At 39.4% G+C, this 21,113-nt stretch overlaps 1 protein-coding gene across 3 annotated transcripts in view; it reads left to right on the top strand.

The window, feature by feature from the left end:
• The window catches only part of adrb3b (adrenoceptor beta 3b), a 32,947-nt gene extending 17,854 nt beyond the window's left edge, over positions 1-15,093 (top strand). For 2 of the 3 annotated variants that reach the window (XM_017718884.2, XM_017718883.2), the window contains exons 2-5: positions 3,793-4,157; positions 6,833-7,182; positions 9,131-9,596; positions 13,544-15,093. In XM_017718884.2, coding sequence (XP_017574373.1) covers positions 3,796-4,157; positions 6,833-7,182; positions 9,131-9,594 — 1,176 coding nt within the window. In that variant the 5' untranslated portion in view covers positions 3,793-3,795 and the 3' untranslated portion in view covers positions 9,595-9,596; positions 13,544-15,093. The remainder of the gene's footprint in view (positions 1-3,792; positions 4,158-6,832; positions 7,183-9,130; positions 9,597-13,543) is intronic. The other variant, XM_017718885.2, reaches the window with a different exon arrangement.
• Positions 15,094-21,113: the final 6,020 nt, after the last annotated feature.

Genomic DNA, 21,113 nt, shown 5'->3' with positions numbered 1-21,113 from the left:
AGAAACAGAGTCAGATTGAGAGAGAGAGAGAGAGAGAGAGAGAGCAACAGAAACAGAGAAAGTCAGATTGAGAGAGAGAGAGCAACAGAAACAGAGAAAGTCAGATTGAGAGAGAGAGCAACAGAAACAGAAAGTCAGATTGAGAGAGAGAGCAACAGAAACAGAGAAAGTCAGATTGAGAGAGAGAGAGAGCAACAGAAACAGAGAAAGTCAGATTGAGAGAGAGAGCAACAGAAACAGAGAAAGTCAGATTGAGAGAGAGAGAGAGCAACAGAAACAGAGAGTCAGATTGAGAAAGAGCAATAGAAATAGAGAGTCGGGTTGAGCGAGAGAGAGCAATAGAAACAGAGAGCAATAGACACAGAGAGAGAGTCAGATTTAGAAAGAGCAAGAGAAACAGAGTCAGATGGAAAGAGAGAGACAGAGAGAGAGAGAGCAATTGAAATGAGAAAAGGGAGAGTGGAAGACAGAGGGGGAGCAATAAAACAAAAACAGTGTGAGAGAGAGATACAGTGTCAGTTTCTGTTGAGTGATGGTGTCTACTCTCTCAGTCTGACTCGCTCTGTTTACATTGATGAGATGATGGAGTACCTGTGAGGTCAGATAAGCTCCAGCCTTCTGGAGTGAATGTGGGTCAGACTGCCTGCAGTGCTGGGGGTGAATAGCACAAGTTCCTCATCTGAACATCAAAGAGGCTTTAAGAACCAGGCAACCACAACATCTCTGCTATCTGATTGAGCAGCTGAGAGCTAATTTCTCCCAATATCTCTCCCAGCACTGTGCCGAATTTCTGCTAACACGATGACCCAGATTACATCACACAAAATTAATCTGAGTTTCATTTCGGCTACGACTTCAAAGCCAGACTGCCGTCAGAAAAGGCTTAAAATGAGCTGATTTGCAGAAATGTATTAGGTCATTAACTCATTAAAAAGCATTAATATGCAGTTATAACACAAATAAAATGGATCAATATAAATATGAAGATAAGTAAGTGAAGGAGGTTTAATGCAGACTGATGGATAAAGCATAATAAAATCAGTGACTGACATCTGAGCTTCAACTGTGTAAAAGAATGAGGACTCACTATTTGGCAAGCATCAGGTTACTGTTGTCCTTTTTTATTTATGTGTTATAACTGATTATTAATGTTGTTTTTCACAGGCTGTTTGCCAGACATGAAAAATGAACATTTACACATGTGTGTGTGGAGACCCCCAGTCTTCCACATGGTGGGTTCAAGTGCCTACTGGCCAATTTAACTAATATCAGTGTGCAAAATGACCCTGATATTCAGGGAGTCCCATGTTCATATCTGCTCAGTTCATATCGTTGCAGCAGATTGGATAAATATGCTGCTCCTGCATCATTAAGACATATATAGGGCAGTAACAGCACCTTAAAGTATATTCTGGAAGTGACCAGTAGCCAGTGTAAGTATGGCAGCTGCATTCTGACTCAGCTGAAGCTGTTTGATTGTCTGTTTTGGGGGTCCAGTTAGGAGACCATTACAGTGATCAATCCTGCTAGAAATACAGGTGTAGATGAGTTTCTCCATATCTGCTTTCATCAGAGCATGTCTTGTTGGTGATAATAAGCTGATTTAGTAACTGCTTTGACTTGCCTGCTAAAACTAAGATCAAAGTCCATTAGTGCACCAAGGTTACATACAAGGTCTTTAGATTTTATGGCTCTCAAGTCCAGAGAGGCAGCTAGTCTGTGCCTCTTATTGTTATAGAACTGTCTCTCAGTCACTGCGTTGTCACTTCCACCTGTAAATAGTAGCATTATTGAACTTCCGCCTGCATCATTTAAGAGAGCAACGGGGTAAAGGGTCGCTGTTTTTTAGGCTCCCTCAAAAATCTTCCTTCGGTCTCAGTGCAGTTAACAGGAGAGCAGTTGGGGTGTATGAACTTCCTCCAACACGCATCTGAATTATGAGGAAGTGTAGCAAAGTGCTCAGATCTTTATGTTCAGCACCACATCACACACCTCTAAACAGATCTACACTTATTGTGCTTCATTTTAGAGGCGCATCACGTGTGATATTTACAACACATGCAGTTGGTCTGTGAGTTTTCTGGGCTGTTAAAGTGGTACTGTGAAGGCTAGAAAAGCTACAGTTATTAAAACAATAAAACCCATCAAAATGAAACAGTTCTCTATAGTTTATCGGTTATAGGCCCAGGTCCGCATATGACAGTGCCTGGGTCCGGACTCAGACTGTGGCACAGCTTTTAGTGACCTAGAATAAAGCAAACCTACAGCCTACACAGAGCCATGCCTTCTCAAGTGTTAGCAGGGTAAAATATTTAGTAACAATAAGCTCTTAAAAAAGATGCTTATTTAAGGGTTTAAGTAAAGACAACGGTTCTGAATAGAATTGTGAACATTAAAAGAACTATTTGCATGCTTAAAGGGTTCTTTGCACGGTGAAATGGTTCTTCAGATTGAGGAGAATCTGTTATATATGGTTCTATACAGCACCAAAAATGGTTGTTCTATTGTTACAAGCTTGACATAGAACAAATGTTCGACATAGAACAAAATACAACCCCAATTCCAATGAAGTTGGGACGTTGTGTGAAATATGAGTAAACGTTGTCGTATTTTGCGCTTCATAATGCGCCACACATTTTCAATGGGAGACAGGTCTGGACTGCAGGCAGGCCAGTCTAGTACCTGCACTCTTTTACTATGAAGCCACGCTGTTGTAACACGTGCAGAATGTGGCTTGGCATTGTCTTGCTGAAATAACCAGGACGTCCCTGAAAAAGACGTTTCTTGGATGGCAGCACATGTTGCTCCAAAACCTGTATGTACCTTTCAGCATTAATGGGGCCTTCACAGATGTGCAAGTTACCCATGCCATGGGCATTAACACACCCCTATACCATCAGAGATGCTGGCTTTTGAACTTTGCACTGATAACAATCCAGACAGTCCTTTTCCTCTTTGGCCTGGAGGACACGATGTCCATGATTTCCAAAAACAATCTGAAATGTGGACTCGTCAGACCACAGGACACTTTTCCACTTTGCGTCAGTCCATCTCAGATGAGCTCAGGCCCAGAGAAGCCGGCGGTGTTTCTGGGTGTTGTTGATATTTGGCTTCCGCTTTGCATGGCAGAGTTTTAACTTGCACTTGTAGATGGAGCGACGAACTGTGTTCACTGACAATGGTTTTCTGAAGTGTTCCTGAGCCCATGTGGTAATATCTGTTACAGAATGATGTTGGTTTTTAATGCAGTGCCGCCTGAGGGATCGAAGGTCACAGGCATTCAATGTTGGTTTTCTGCCTTGCTGCTTACTTGCAGAGATTTCTTCAGATTCTCTGAATCTTTTGATGATATTATGGACTGTAGATGATGAAATCCCTAAATTTCTTGCAATTGCACGTCGAGAAACGTTGTTCTTAAACTGTTGGACTATTTGTTCACGCAGCTCCTATACCAACTTCTTTGGAACGTGTTGCAGGCATCAAATTCAAAATGAGTGAATATTTGCAAAAAACAATAAAGTTTATCCATTTGAACATTAAATAAAAATCATTGTATTCTGTTTTTATTTATGTTTTACACAACGTCCCAACTTCAAATAAAAAATACATATTATTGATGGATTCTCTTAAATATCTGCCACCCACAGCATTCTACTCTAGTGTCATGTTCCGTTCATGTTATAGTTAATAAAAAAAAACAGTGCTTAAGTTGCACCTTGTAATCAACTAAATTATCACTACAGCAGCAGCATCACTGATTTTCAGTACTTTTTTCACTCCTGGCATTTGCAGAAAATGAACAACTCCACCTGGGACTCGTACCATGCTCCGATGTCATCTTTCTTTATCCTGCCCATGCTGGTGGTCATTTTTGTGACTGTGGCTGGAAATCTCCTGGTGATTTTGGCTGTGGTGCGGACCCCCCAGCTCCAGAACACCACGAGCATCTTCATCACATCCCTGGCCTGCGCTGATCTCATTGTAGGTTGTGTGGTCCAGCCCATGAGCTTTTCCATGCTGCTGACTGGAAACTGGCCACTAGATAAGATGTCTTGCAAACTCTGGACCTCAGTGGATGTTCATTGTGTGACTGCCAGCACACAGACACTCTGTGCCATCGCTGTGGACCGATATGTGGCTGTCACCAGACCACTGCGGTGAGTAAACTGATTCAAGTGTGAAGATGTAAAAATACCTGATTTGTCTGATTATTTCGATGAAAAACTGGTTTTAAAACAGACAGAGATGCCAACCGAATGATTACACCTATGATCTATATCTAATATAAATCACAAGGAACCAGTGGTGCACAGTAACTAAGTAAATGTAATTCGTTACTGTACTTAAGTAGTTTTTTCGTGTATCTGTACTTTATTTCCATTTTGGGCGACTTTTCAATTTCACTCCACTACATTTCAAACTCAAATATCTGACTTTTTACTCCACTACATTTCAAACTCAAATATCTGACTTTTTACTCCACTACATTTTGAGAAATCGTTTTCTGTGTGTATGAAAATGTAACATGTCAAAACAAAAGAAGCAAGAACACCAATCAGGGCACAGCGGTCACTTTGTTCTGAGCTTGTTTTGACCTGTTGGTCATACCGACCCAGTGCAGCACACGGTTCAACATCAGTGCAGCAGCGTAAAAATTTGGGAGCACATACGTCACCTAAATGATGAACTAACCTAACTTTGTGTAAATAGACCACAATATAGAAATATGTACACACATGCAGTTTGACTGGCATGTTTCTTTTTTTCTGAATTTATACAAACACTTTCATTTTATAGTAAATTAGTTTCAGTTAGTTTATGTTTATGAGCAGAGACCTACAGATCAATATAGTAAAGGAAAACTTATTTGTGATCCTGAGTTTAAAGCCAGTTTTTATTCAACGTGTAGCTAATTTACAAAGTAATCTTAAACTGAAACTTTGCTTGTTTGTAAAAGTGATTTCAGAGCCACTCGGTTCTCCCTGATGGAAACTGTTTGCCTTCAGTGTTTTGTGCTTATGATCATTTTAATGGACGTCAGTGTCACTAATTAATGACGTTCTATTAAAAGACTGGTTTACCAAGAGAGACGCTGGAGGATTTTCACCTGAAATGAGTTCAGAAGGCGAGTCTTGTTACAAAAATGATAACAGGACATCAGAGCCATAATTAATCTTTTACTACCTTTACTTTCCATACTTAAATACATTTGAAGGCAAATACTTTTGCACTTTTACTCAAGTTGAGGTCTAGAGTAAGGACTTCTACTTTTACTGGAGTAATATTTTACCTTGGGTATCTCTACTTTAACTCAAGTACATGGTTTGTGTACTTGAAGTAAGTGAATTTATTGGTATTATAATTACTATTGGTAAACTGTGTAGTTTGTAGCAGATATTATCATATATCTGAGCTTGTACGTAAGAGTTCTGGCATAGAGCTGATGTTTTAGATTCCTAACAACTAACCAAACTTGCTTAGACTACAGCTCATATTCACAATCATTAATGTAACTATTATGCCTATATGTCAAACACAAGGCCTTCGGGCCACATCAGGCCCATAACACAATCCTATCCAGCCTGGGTTTCACAACATCCTACACTACAATCCCCAGCATGCACTACACCCTAATGTGCATTCCCCACCTGCCCCTGAACAATCTATGGGACAGCGGTTATACCACATCTCCACCACATCACTCACATCAACAAATACACTAGCTGCGTTTCAGCTGCAGTTCAATCAACATAAACACTACAAACGCTATAGACACTGTAAACACTATAAACACTATAAGCACTATAGAGATTGTAAACACTATGGACACTATATACACTATAAATACTGCAGACACTGTAAACATTATAAACACTAATGACACTATAGACACTGTAAACACTGTAGACCCTATAAAGACTACAGACATTATAGACACTATAAACACTGTAGACACTGTAAATCCTGTTATGATTGATTGATGCTTCAATTTGTCCTCTGCCTGTTGGAATACCAGTAGATCCCTTTTAGAGATGCTCTAATGTGTCCTCTGTCTGTTGGAATAATAGTAGATCCCTTTTAGAGATATTCTAATCTGTCCTCTGTCTGTTGGAATACCAGTAGATCCCTTTTAGAGATGCTCTAATTTGTTCTCTGTCTGTTGGAATAATAGTAGATGCCTTTTAGAGATACTCTAATCTGTCCTCTGTCTGTTGGAATAATAGTAGATCCCTTTTAGAGATACTCTAATCTGTCCTCTGTCTGTTGGAATAATAGTAGATCCCTTTTAGAGATGCTATAATCTGTCCTCTGTCTGTTGGAATAATAGTAGATCCCTTTTAGAGATACTCTAATCTGTCCTCTGTCTGTTGGAATAATAGTAGATCCCTTTTAGAGATGCTCTAATGTGTCCTCTGCCTGTTGGAATACCAGTAGATCCCTTTTAGAGATGCTCTAATGTGTCCTCTGTCTGTTGGAATAATAGTAGATCCCTTTTAGAGATATTCTAATCTGTCCTCTGTCTGTTGGAATACCAGTAGATCCCTTTTAGAGATGCTCTAATTTGTTCTCTGTCTGTTGGAATAATAGTAGATCCCTTTTAGAGATACTCTAATCTGTCCTCTGTCTGTTGGAATAATAGTAGATCCCTTTTAGAGATACTCTAATCTGTCCTCTGTCTGTTGGAATAATAGTAGATCCCTTTTAGAGATGCTCTAATCTGTCCTCTGTCTGTTGGAATAACAGTAGATCCCATTTACAGACACTCCAATTTGTCCTCTGTCTTTCTTTAACTTACCAATAGAAAAAGCGATAATAATTTTTTTCTTTGCAGGTACAAGGCTCTTATGAATAAGTGGAGAGCCTGGATCATTGTCTGCGCTGTATGGGTAAACTCAGCTCTCATTTCCTTCGTCCCCATCATGGGCGATCATTCCAACGCTTTTGGCAATTCAGAGGAGATTGAACGCTGCCGTGAAGACAACCGCTGCTGTGACTTCAATCTCAACCCAACCTATGCCATCATCTCCTCTGTCATCTCCTTCTACTTGCCACTGGTGGTGATGCTCTTTGTGTACGGGCACGTGTTTGTGATCGCAAACCAGCAGGTGAAGATGATTTACAAAGACAGACAACGTTTCAACATCAGCAATAACCAGCAGCTCACTGAGGAATCATCAGCAGGTAGATTAATTTGTATTCCAGTATCTTAATTTTAAATATGATCAAATGAACCTTTAACATGACAAAAGCAAGTGTTGTAGATATTGATACTCTGTGAAAATGCTGTTATGATATCTTGTTAATGTGAAATACATTGTGTGGGGTAGTACATATGGACATGGTTAATGTAAAGTACAATGCAGATCACAGACAGTACTGTTTATTCACATCTGTAAATCTGTAATTACACACAGCTGAACAAATATAATAACAAATATTAATAAATACATTTTCAGTATGTATTTAACAAATCAATTTCTTGGCCATTTTCATGCATTGCAAAAATATATCGTAATAATTTGGATTTTTTAAATCTATACACCACGTTCCAAATTATTATGCAAATTGGATTGAAGTGTCATAAAGATTCATTTTTTTGTTTCTCAATTGAACCCATGGATGGTATTGTGTCTCAGGGCTCTTTGGATCACTGAAATCAATCTCAGACACCTGTGATAATTAGTTTGCCAGGTGAGCCCAATTAAAGGAAAACTACTTAAGAAGGATGTTCCACATTATTAAGCAGGCCACAGGTTTCAAGCAACATGGGAAAGAAAAAGGATCTCTCTGCTGCCGAAAAGCGTCAAATAGTGCAATGCCTTGGACAAAGTGTGAAAACATTAGATATTTCACGAAAACTTAAGCGTGATCATCGCACTGTGAAGAGATTTGTGGCTGATTCAGAGCACAGACGGGTTTGTGCAGATAAAGGCAGAATGAGGAAGGTTTCTGCCAGGCAAGTTCATCGGATTAAGAGAGCAGCTGCTAAAATGCCATTGCAAATGGGTATTTGAAGCTGCTGGTGCCTCTGGAGTCCCACGAACCTCAAGGTGTAGGATCATTCAAAAGCTTGCTGTGGTGCATAAACCTACTATTCAGCCACACCTAACCAGTGCGCACAAGCAGAAACGATTGCAGTGGGCCCAGACATACATGAAGACTAATTTCCAAACAGTCTTGTTTACTGATGAGTGTCGTGCAACCCTGGATGGTAGGGCCCTTTAGGGTCCCTGAAGGTGTGAAAATGACGTCGGCAAAGTATATAGAGTTTCTGACTGACCACTTTCTTCCATGGTACAAAAAGAAGAACCGTGCCTTCCGGAGCAAAATCATCTTCATGCATGACAATGCACCATCTCATGCTGCAAAGAACACCTCTGTGTCATTGGCTGCTATGGGCATAAAAGGAGAGAAACTCATGGTGTCTGACCACCATCTTCCCCTGACCTCAACCCTATAGAGAACCTTTGGAGTATTATCAAGCAAAAGATCTATGAGGCAGTTCACATCAAAACAGCAGCTCTGGGAGGCTATTCTGACATCATGCAAAGAAATTTAAGCAGAAACTCTCCAAAAACTCACAAGTTCAATGGATGCAAGAATTGTGAAGGTGATCTCAAAGAAGGGTTCCTATGTTAACATGTAACTTGGCCTGTTAGGATGTTTTTGATTGAAATAGCTTTTGATTTCAGTGAATGTGACCTCCTAATGCTGCAAATTCAACAAATGACCATTTTCAGTTCTTTACAACCTATAAAATGTTTTGAAACTCTGCTGTGCATAATAATTTGGAACAGTACAGTTTGAGTTTTTTTTTTTTTTTTGAAGAATATACTGTTATCATTGGGAGGTTTGTTCAATAAAATTCTATTTATACTCTAACGGGTGATGAATTTTATTATACTGACTCATTTGCATCGACCATTTAGGAAAATCAGGGAAAAATATCATTTGCATAATCATTTGGAATAATAATTTTGTATATTATCTTGAATGTGTTGGATTTTATGTGTCTGTATATTGTTTTGTCTTCGTATCATTTTGTATATTTACTGTAAAGCTAGTAATAATTACAAAATAGTAGTAGTAGTTTATTTACAGCTTATTTACACTACGTTATTATTTACAGCAGAGACAGAGTTGGGTCGGATCCAAAGTCGAAGGGCAACCAGGCTTATCGTCCATCAGCACAAGGCTCTGAAGACTCTGGGCCTGATCATGGGCGCCTTCACGCTGTGCTGGTTGCCATTCTTCGTGGCTAACATTGTGGTGCCCTTTAAGGAGGAAGATGGAGACAAAAAGCTTCAAAGAATCCTCATCATGTTTCTAAACTGGCTGGGCTTCAGCAACTCTGGCCTGAACCCCATCATCTACTGCCACAGCTGTGACTACCGCACTGCCTTCTACAGTCTTCTGCACCTCCTGAAGATCAAGCGGGCGAGCCCAGATAGAGTTTATAAGCACCTAAGGATGTGTTGTCCCTGTTTGTCCAGCCTCAGCCCAGGGACACTGGGCAACTCCCAAGTTTCTCTGCAGGGTAACAGAGGAGAAACACAAACCCCAACAACCAAGAGTGAAGCTGCAGTGATTTGAAAGTAAGTAGAAATGTTGGTTACTTTATGTGGGATGAATGTACTAAATAGAAAAAATGAAATAGAATTTAAGATTGGCTTCAAGACCATAAACTAGGGGTCTCATTTGGACTAGTCTCAGTCTCTGGGTAAGGTAGACTTACCTGACTGTGATGTCTCCATCTGAGGAAACTGGAAACTAAATTATCATTGAATATCAACAAAACCAGAGTAAACACTCCCTTCTCTGCACCAGCGGTTCACAGACTTTTGCAGGTCTTGGCCCAAATGACCACAAAAGCGATTAGATAATTTTTATCTGACTCACACATTGGCAAGCTTATTAATCAGATACTGAAGAGAGGAAAGCCACAGACAGTTCAGCTCAGTTCAGCAGGTTTAGACACACATTAGTTACATTTTAAAGCCTCATTTGATCAAACAGCACAGAGCTATAGGTAATTGTTTTCGGTTCTCACACAGAAGCCCAGAATGTCACTGCTGTATTTCTTTTGTTTTGGTTCATGCTTATTTGACTTTAGGTGGTGATTCTGAATAGGTTTAAGAGAAGACAGGACTTACAGTTACAATTCAATACAGTATTAGACTATAATATAATAATGTTTTTTCACTGCTCTCGAAACAAAACCTTGTAAATCCATCTTTGAAAATACCAGTTGGTCTTTACATTATATGTAAATTTCATGATGAATGGACCAAAAGAAAAGACTCTGGTTCCATTGACTTACAGTAAAATATATTTTTTCCTTCTTCTTTAAAGCCATTTTTTTTGGCGATATGAAGTTTTGTTCTGACAGCAGCAATATATACACAATATTTCCAAAACTGTTCACTCACCCATCCAAATCCTTGAATTCAGGTGTTCCAATCATTTCCATGGCCACAGGTGTATAAAACCAAGCACCTAGGCCTGCAGACTGCTTCTACAAACATTTGTGAAAGCATGAGTCGCTCTCAGGAGCTCAGTGAATTCCAGCATGGTACCGTAATAGGATGCCACCTGTGCAACAAGTCCAGTCGTGAAATTTCCTCACTACTAAATATTCCATAGTCAACTGTCAGTGGTATTATAACAGTGGAAGCGAATGGGAACAACAGCAACTCAGCCATAAAGTGGAAGGCCACGTAAAATGATAGCTCAGGGTCAGCGGGTTCTGAGGTGCATAGGGTGCAGAGGTCGCCAACTTTCTGCAGAGTCAATTGCTACAGACCTCCAAACTTCATATGGCCTATAAATTAGCTGAAGAACACTGCGTAGAGCTTCATGGAATGGATTTCCATGGCCAAGCACTGGACTCTAGAGCAGTGGAGATGTGTTCTCTGGAGTGATGAACCAAGCTTCTCCATCTGGCAATCCAATGGATGACTCTGGGTTTGGCGATTGCCAGGACAATGGAAATTTTCTGACTGCACTGTGCCAAGTGTAAAGTTTGGTTGAGGGGGATTATGGTGTGGGGTTGTTTTTCAGGAGTTTGGCTTGGCCCCTTAGTTCCAGTGAAAGGAACTCTTAATGCTTAAGCAGACCAAGAGGTTTTGGACAATTTCAAGCTCCCGACTTTGTGGGAACAGTTTTTGGATGGCCCATTCCTGTTCCAAAATGACTGCGCACCAGTGTACAAAGCAAGGTCCATAAAGCGAGTTTGGTGTGGAAGAACTTGACTGGCCTGCACAGAGTCCTGACCTCAAACTTATAGAACACCTTTGGGAAGAATTAGAGCGGAGACTGGGAGCCAGGCCTTCTCATCTAACATCAGACTCTGACCTCACAAATGTGCTTCTGGAAGAATGGTCAACAATTCTCATAAACACGCAAAAGGATATTAAGCACTTTCAGCTCACAGTTTCTACTCTCCGAAGTGGCGGTTAAGGGGAACTGAAGTATAAAGAAAGATATCTAGGTGAGCTACAGACATTATGTAGTAAATGAAGTTAAAGTTGAACTCTTTGGCCACAATCAATAAAGGTATGTTCAGAAAAAACAAGCAGTATCTGATGAAAGGAACACCATGCCAACTGTTAAGCCTGAGGGTGGATCTATTATGCTTTTTGACAGCCAGCGGCTCAGGAGACATTACATGGGTAGATGGAAGAGTAGATTTCACTATATATCTGCAAACTGTAATCTGTAGCTAATCTGTAGAGTTGTCCTTTCCATTCTATCTTATCACAAGGTTGTATGTGACTCACAAGTGAAGTTATGAGGCTGTGAAGAGGGGCTGAGACACATGTAATCTGTCATAGGAAGATATGAACAAATTAAGAAAATGACCTTTTTAGAGGGTTAAAGAAACTGAATTAAAGAGGACAACATCCATCCTTCCTGAAAGGATGTGTAGGTGTCAAGAAGAACTTCACTCACAAAAGGAGAAATACACATCACACAAATTGAACAATGGACTGACCACCTCGGAGTCCATATATATATATATGACAATACATATACAAATATAATACTATGTAACATTGTTATTGTATTATGTTATATCATTAATATAATAATAATTATATAAGTAAGCACAAACAATGCAAGCACCACTTCTTTGTACTGTGTATCAGTGTCTGTGATGGGAGAAGTCTGTGGCTGGGAAAGCCACATGTGTCCTCTTCTCACGCCGTTCTGCTGTGAGTGGGTGGCATGTGTGGTCTGAGGTTCCGCTGCCTAGAACACACTGCAGTGTAGGAAGTGATTCTTTCTTTGCATGGGTTACTTAACAGTACTAAGCAAGATTAAGAAAAACACAAAGAAAAAACAAAAAGCAGCTGATGCAGCTCAAACAGTTTTGCATGTTCGTGGCACTGATTGTCACGATAAGCGAGCGAAGTTTGTCACAAGCTTATCACTTGTTTGGTTTTATTTTCCAAAAACAGTCACAGTTTATTTTTGCAGTTTTGTTCACCACACAGTGTAACATACGGAAGCTAAACTGCCAGCACAGCCCCACCCATTCAGCCTTCAGCAGTTTAGCCCTACCCATTCAGCCTATAGCAGTTTAGCCCCGCCCATTCGCTCTACAGCAATTTAGCCCTGCCCATTCAGCCTACAGCAGTTTAGCCCTGCCCATTCAGCCTACAGCAATTTAGCCCCACCCATTCAGCCTACAGCAGTTTAGCCTCACCCATTCAGCCTACAGCAGTTTAGTCCCACCCATTCAGCCCATCGCAGTTTAATCCTGCCTATAGGAATTTAGCTTCTTATAACTGATAACAACTTGAGTGGTCTTTAGCGCAGAGTACAGTGTCCATGATTTCAAAAAAGAGTTTCAAATGTTAATTCTTCAGACCACAGGACACTTTTCCACTTTTGTCCCTGTCCATTTTAAATGAGCTTGGGCCCAAAGAAGGTGGCAGCATTTCTGGATCCTTTTTATACATGGTTTCTTCTTTGCATTTTAGAGTTTTACTTGCATTTGTGGATGCAGTGACAAATTGTTTCCACAGACAGTGTTTTTCAGAAATGTTTCTGAGCCCAGTGATTTCTACTACAGAATTGTGTCTGTTTTTAATGCAGTGCCTGAGGGCCCAAAGATTACAGACAGCAAATACTTTTTTTGGCCTTGAACAGATATTTCTGCAGATACTCTGAAACTTTTAATCTTATTTTGTACTGTTGATGATGAAAAAAACATCAGTTATTTTCAAGCTATTTTATGTTGAGAAATGTTATTCTTGAATTGTTGCACTATGATCATGCAGTCTTTCACAAAGTGGTGAACCCTTCTTCATCTTTACTTCTGAATGACTCAGCCTCCCTGGGATGTTACTGACCTGTTGCCAATTTTTTAGCATTACACAACTTTACCGGCCTTTTGTTGCCCTCGTCCCAACTTTTTTGGAACGTGTTGTTGGCAGCAAATTCAAAATGGGCATATATTTTTCGAACAACAATAAAAAAATTCAGTTTTGCCAAATGTTGTCAAATCTAGCACCTCATGAAAGTTTTCTTTCTCCAGGACTTGAAGATCCCCACAGTATGACTACACCCTTAATCTGCACAGCTGACCGTGGCCTAAAGCGTGACTGAAAAGGCATGAAAGCCAACCTAAACAAACTGATGAGCTCCTTTGGATAACATGAGCCACAAATCCACTCCAAACATATAATCACGGTGGAGGGCAGATCAATTCCTTAACTGGTGAAGGCCTGGATGTGTAATCATGCTCCACAGGGTGGTGTGTGAAGACCATGGAGTGCAACTACGCATCCAAACCTTCACAGAACTTTTACTTTTGTCTAGTCCTCATACTGAGATGACCGCCTCTGTTCTGGACCTCTGAAAAAGACAGAGGAACTGAATCTGGAGGCTGAACTGAAGAAACCTATGATGTCATACTCAGCTGGCCATCAGACTTGTTTCAGTGGTTTGTGCAGTAAACACTTTGTGAAGGAGTGCAATAACAGAACAAATTAAATTATATTATGCACAAGCACACAGAAGAAAGAAGAAAGCATTAAGAAGCAGAACAGTAGGGAGATGTTCCACAAAAAAAGTCTTAGAGCGTTTTATTGAAGCCTTTTTCACCAGATAACAGGAAAAAACATGTCCATCTGTTTCCAGCAGCAAATTTATTACTGAATTTGACGTTTTATCTCGAAAAGAGACTAACTTCTTCAAGATTTTCACATATTAAGTCATGATTTTGTAAAAAGCCATTTCAACATAGCTGACATATCACAAGAGAGTAGGTCAAAATTTTGAGAAACTAACTAATTAAAATATTGGGATAATATGTCAACATGCCTGCGATAGACTGACGACCCATCCTGGGTGTGTCCTGCCTTCTGCCCAATGACAGCTGGGATAGGCTCCAGCGCCCCCTGCAACCCAGAAGGAGAAGATTTGTGTGTGTGTACTTCAGCATTTTAAGTTTTCAGCATTTTAATTACTACACTGAGCAAAAACCTCAAAAATATACATTCAATACAAGCTGAAATTTTAAGAATATTATTGAGATAAAGCAAATGCAGGAAACATTTTCTCCAACCTGGTGGAAAGAGTTTGCTGAAGCCTTCAGTCTGCACATTTTATGGAGCACTTTGTGAGATTGCTATCTAAAAATAAAAATAAGGTCAAGAGCAAATGACTGCATACAAACAAAGACAAATTTTATACAACAAATAAACATTCTCTCTGGCTATCAGTGCAATTGATTTGTTTCCTTCTCTTACCTCACTGTGGAGAATATGAAACGATTTAAGTGGACTGCTGGGAAATATAGGATAATTTCTCTGAAAAAAAACAACTATATACAGCACATCAAAAAATTCTCACTCCATTTGTCTGATGAAGCACAGCTACTGAAAAAGTACCTGCACAGTGTCTTTCAGCTAAGTTGACCATTATTCATTAAGTTACATCTATCTATCTATTTATCTACATACATACATATATATTAGGGTTGGGATCTTTAGGCACCTCATGATTCGATTAGATTACGATTCAGAGGGCCGTGATGCGATAATAAAACGATTATTGATGCATCTTGGTGCATCTTTTTTTCTATACAGGATTTCTATTTTCTCACTGTGTGAGGAATTGGTAGTTTTAAACCAAAGTATTTGTAATGATCCATAATGCATTTACTTCCAATATCTTTTATTAATAAATCAAATGGAACTGATCTGGAAGGCTCTCATGCACTGCTCTTGCTCAAGACTCTGCTGCCACGGTGAAATAAGATCCTGTGCTAAAGGATGCCCACGCAGCACGTTACAGCCGCCCTGCCCATTTAATTCAGTGATTTTATAACTTCGCTTTTGGTCTTGTTGTAGAGTCGGGGTCACTGAATCAGTAAAATATTTTCGAGACTGAATCTCGGCTCCAAAGTGTGCAGCATAGCGTGAAAGCCCTGGCTCTCAACGACTGAGAAGACTGCAGGTCTCATAGCAACAAAGTCTCGCCTCGCTAGGAGCTACAAAAAGGCGAAGAGAGCAGCACAGTTGGTTTCCTGGAACGTTAAATCTGCAACGAGAGACCCTCGGTTTAATGCACAGTGTGCCGGTCGGATTTCTCGCTCATCCAGTTGTTTTTTTGTTACATGCCACCACGGACTGTTCAGGCCTGTAACTTACACACTTCCAAGTTCCGCTGTTTATATTCTGTCAACATTACAGTAGAAATGAAATATTTCAAAAGTTGAAAATTGCATCTAAGAATTGAGCTTTTCCCGCACCCCTAAAACACACACACACACACACACACACACACACACACACACACACACACACACACACACACACACACATTTATACATATATATTTGTAAGGTGTTTTTACTAGTTCTGGTCACCAGGTCGCAGTATACGCGCTATGCGTTGTTTTTCTCTTTATTGTTGCTGCTCAACTATGGAAGGCAAATCCTGCCAAGAAGGAAATGAAAATGAAAACAATAAAATGTAAATGAAAACCTCTTTTTGCCATTTCTTTTTCCAAACATCTGTGCAAATATCCTGCCAAAATTGAAAATGAAATGCCTTCATTTGCGATTTCATTTTTCACATGAGCCGTTTGTGACAAAAATAAAAATACATTGAAAACGCTTATTTGTCATTTCATTTTAGTCGCTATTCTGGTTTTTCACAGCCAAATCTAAAATGAAAAAGCAAACAGACAAATAAAGAAAGCACAAACTTCACTTTGGCTTTTCTTCAAAATTTCAAAATGCAAAGTTTACTTTCTTATTTGTTTTTCATAGCGATCGGCTGCAAAGCTGACAAAATTAAAATGAAAATGCAAAATGGATAAATCAAGAGCAAAGTGACAGTTTGTGATTACGCTTTCGGCGCTGATGCGCTTTAACTGTCAGTTTTCACTTTTCATTTTCATTCACTTTTCATTTTCCAGTTTTTGATTTCTTTTTCTATCTGACCAACATGCAAATATATGTTAATTAGCACTAGGCGGGGCTACGGGTTACATTTTAGGACAGCCCCAGCCATCTGAGAAAAAACACTGTCATGTCTCAGATCTGGTGACCAAATGACCCCAGAGAAAAGGTATCAGACCAAACAGCCTCAGAAGAAACAGTGAAAATGTTACACTGGCATTTATATCAAGATACACCATAGTTTTCTAAGTCATACGAACCAGTCTATGCTTGACCAGGCTTGTGTTTGTTCTGATACCTCTTCTCTGAGGCCGTTTGGTCTGACAGCATTTGGTCTGATGTTCAGTTTTACCAGATCTGAGTCATGACGGTGGTTTTTCTGGAGACTATAAGTCTTTTATCTTGAGGAACGATGGCGATTCTGATGCGGATGGCTGAGGATGTCCTAATATGTACCCTGTAGCCCCGCCTAGTGCTAATTAAAATATATTTGCATGTTGGTCAGATAGAAAAAGAAAATGAAAAGTGGAAAATGAAAAGTGAATCTCCAGCAGGTGGCGCTGATGTTCGTTTTCATTTGCCTTTTCATTCTGACAGTTAAAGCGGGCCCACAAAAAAACGGAAACATGAATTATCACTTTGCTGTTGATTTATTCATTTTGCATTTTCATTTTAATGTTGTCAGATTTGGCAGATTTTACCAACTAAAATGAAATGACAAATAGCTGTTTTCAATTTATTTTTATTTTTGTCACAAACGGCTCATGCTCATGTGACATTTCATTTCATTTTCAATTTTGGCAGGATATTTGCGCAGATGTTTGGAAAAGGAAATGGCAAAAAGAGGTTCACATTTACATTTTATTGTTTTCATTTTCATTTCCTTTTTGGCTGGATTTGCCTCCCATACTCAACAAGGGAAGGCACAGTATTGTGTGCTTCCTTGAAGGTGAGACATGCTGACTGTGCTCTGTGATTAATGCTACTTAATCCTTTAAAAATGTCTAACATCCATGAGTGTTTTGGACAGATTACCATGGGATAACATGTTATCATGTTATGTTCAGTTAGTTGTCCAAATTAGTACATATTTTCATGTTTTTTTAAATATTGCAAGCTAAAAGAATGTGATGTAAAACTAGTTGCTAAGTGTTTTATTAGTTTTAGTTTAATGTGACCTGTTTTATATGCAGGCTTGGGAACTGTTTAAGCAATATATGTATTTTTTTATTTAAAGGAGAGCTGTGAATGCCACTGAGTGCTATGTACATTTTAAGTGGAAGAAACTGTGAATATTAGCTGAGACTTTCATTGAGTGTAAGTTAGAAGTGGGAAAACTGTGCTTAATTAACACATTATCGTATGCTTCCATGAAGATATGCCAAACTGCTGTCTGAGCCTGAGAATTAAACAGCGCCACCAGTTGATTGTACCACATTCCTGCACTTCCTGGTCCCTAATATTAATTTATGCACAAACATTTCTCCAGATTCCCAAAATCTGTTGATGATATTATACATTGTAGAGGGTGAAATAGCTGAAATTCTTGCAGTCACTTGGATTTTTTGCTGATGTATTTTGGCAAAGAGGCTTCGACCAATCCTTTCATAAAAGACTCTGGATGATCCTTTTATATCCAAATGTGAATAACATCTGTTTAAGATTTTTTTTTTTTTTACATTTTACAATATTCCAAGCCTTTAATTGCCCTGTCCCAACTATTTTGGAACATATTGCAGGCATTAATTTCGGAATGAGTGCGTATTTACAATAAATACTGAAGGTAATCACTGCTTTTTGTAGCTATTGGTATTTTACCTACTGGTACCTATTACTTTTGAAGTTGGTTTGTACATATTAATGAAAAACTGTAGAACAGACTCAGTTTATATCACAATACCTACATTTAGAGTCAGTTATTCATTCAACCTAATGTACATTGTAAGAAATGTAAAAAAAAATGTTTTATTCAAATTAAATAAAAACTTTTAATAAGCGATTCATTCATTGAAAAAAACTAGTTCAATTGCTTGTTACCATATGAAGTATTTTTTAGGTTGAATTGATGAACCATTTTTTACAGCATGGGTATAGTAGGATTCATGGTTAATGTGAAGCGAGTGAGAACTCGTTGACATTCAGAAGAACTGCAGGGCCTCTCTGTGTCTCAGCAGTTCCTCTGCTGGAGGCTCAGGAGAATGTGTGAAACTCAGATTTGATTGCAGAGAGAAAACCATCATGTGATTCGGCCTCATCAGCACCGTGCCCTGTTCTCATTAACTCTCAATAGCAAAATCAGCACAGGACACAGCGCTCACACTCGCACCTCCACCAACCACGCCATGAACGAGAATAACGAGAGAAGCATAATGGAGAACTGTAACGAAAAAAAGGTACATAACAAATCAGCCAAGAAATGTTTGTCTGTCAAGACAGTGAATGTGATGCAGCCCAATCCTGGGCAACATCTAGCAGTTACTTCTGGCCCACATACTGCATGGAATGATGGCACAAGAGAGGGCCTGATGCATTTGCCAGGTCCTAGCCTTGTTACTGCCATTAGAGGGCCACATCTCAGCCACCTTTAAACCAGAACTGCCAGAACTGACCCACTTAGAGTTATTCCCCATTTGGAGAGGGAATTCAAGTGGATACGTCTTTAGAAAATCAATTACTTTCTTCCCAAAACTAAATCATCTTAATTTGTCTGTTAAGATTTCATTTTATCATATGTGCAAAAGGGGAGCTTAATTCCAAACAAACACTATATTGCCAAAAGTATTCACTACCCCATCCAAATAATTGAATTCATGCATTCCAATCACTTCTTTGGCCACAGGTGTATAAAACCAAGCACCTAGGCCTGCAGACTGCTTCTACAAACATTTGTGAAAGAATGGGTCGCTCTCAGGAGCTCAGTGAATTCCAGCATGATACCGTGATAGGATGCCACCTGTGCAACAAGTCCAGTCATGAAATTTCCTAACTACTAAATATTCCACAGTCAATTGTCAGTGGCATTATAAACTCATAAAATGCCAGAGCAGCAGATGCCGAAGCGTATAGAGGTCATCAACTTTCTGCAGAGTCAATCACTACAAACCTCCAAACTTCATGTGGCCTTCAGATTAGCTCAAGAATAGCATAGAGAGCTTCATGGAATGGGTTTCCAAGGCTGAGCAGCTGGATCTGAGTCTTACATCACCAAGTGCAATGCAAAACATTGAATGCAGTGGTGTAAAGTTTCGCCACTGGACTCTAGAGCAGTGGAGACGTGTTCTCTGGAGTAATGAATCACGCTTCTTCATCTGGCAATCCAACGGATGACTCTGGGTTTGGTAGTTCCCAGGAGAACGGTACTTGTCTGCCTACATTGTGCCAAGTATAAAGTTTGGTGGAGGTGGGATTATGGTGTGGGGCTGTTTTTCAGGAGTTGGGCTTGACCCCTTTGTTCCAGTGAAAGGGATGGCCCCTTCCTGTTCTAACATGACTGCGCACCAGTGCACAAAGCAAGGTCTGTAAAGACATGGATGAGTGAGTTTCGTGTGGAACAACTTGACTGGCCTGCACAGTCCTGACCGATAGAACACCTTTGGGATAAATTAGAGCGGAGACTGTGAGCCAGGCCTTCTCGTCCAGCATTAGTGTCTGGCCACACAAATGCGCTTCTGGAAGAATGGTCAAAAATTCCCATAAACTCACTCCTAAACCTTGTTGGAAAGCCTTCTCAGAAGAGTTGAAGCTGTTATAGCTGCAAAGGGTGGGCCAACATTATATTAAACCCTATGGAATGGGAAGAATGGGAATATTAATATGAATATATTAAGAATGGGATCTCCCTCAAGTTCATATGCGTGTGAAGGCAGACGACCAAATACATTTGGCAATATAATGTATTTTACAGTCACTGGTGTTACATGAATATGGTGTAATATCAGTGACTGTAACATTCTGAGTAAACTGAGGGTTTTGTAAATTTACTGACTCATTGGTGGTTGGGTGATCTTGTGTAACTATTTAAATTCAGTAATAAAAATTATATTTGCCATTATTTTGACAAATTTATGTGCTGCTTGACAACATTATTAATAAATTAATTAAATATAGTGAGCAAGTGTGGATGCCTTGAGACGCTTCCTATCTGATGACCCAAAGAAAGCAGTTTAATAGAGCTGAAAATGCTGTTACAATGTAACTTTAGGGTCCTGATAAATTCAGTGACCAAAATCCCTGTGATAAATGTTTTTTTTTTTTCAAATAAAATACATATTTTTAAATGTAGTGCAATGTTAATGATGTCAAAAGTAAACATGAATGTATTTTATAAGTAAAACCTCTTTAAAGTGTTAAAGTGTTTCATATTAAAAATTGTTTCTCAAACGTTGAAAATTGGTTTTGTGATGAGCTGTTTTACATATGCAGAGCGACTATGTAACAGCATAAAAAAGAAAAATCAGAGAAACTATAAGGAAAATGTCTTATTTAATATCAGGCCAACAGAGTAAATACATATACTGACTTTTGCAGCTGTGCTTTATATTTTCAGCATCTTTTAAAGTCACGCAACCTTTGCGAACTGGTTTATCACTCCAAATGGGGAAACCGTTCTCCTGAGGTTCCACAGCAGAGCAACAGCAGAGCAGCATCAGAGCGCTACACTGCCCCTGCTGGAGAGAAAGAGTGCACACAGCTCAGA

The sequence above is a fragment of the Pygocentrus nattereri genome, chromosome 18 (genome assembly GCF_015220715.1).
Source record: "Pygocentrus nattereri isolate fPygNat1 chromosome 18, fPygNat1.pri, whole genome shotgun sequence".
Classification (NCBI taxonomy): Eukaryota; Metazoa; Chordata; class Actinopteri; order Characiformes; family Serrasalmidae; genus Pygocentrus; species Pygocentrus nattereri.
Note: the sequence above shows the minus strand (reverse complement) of the source record. Positions and strands in the feature narration are given on the sequence as shown.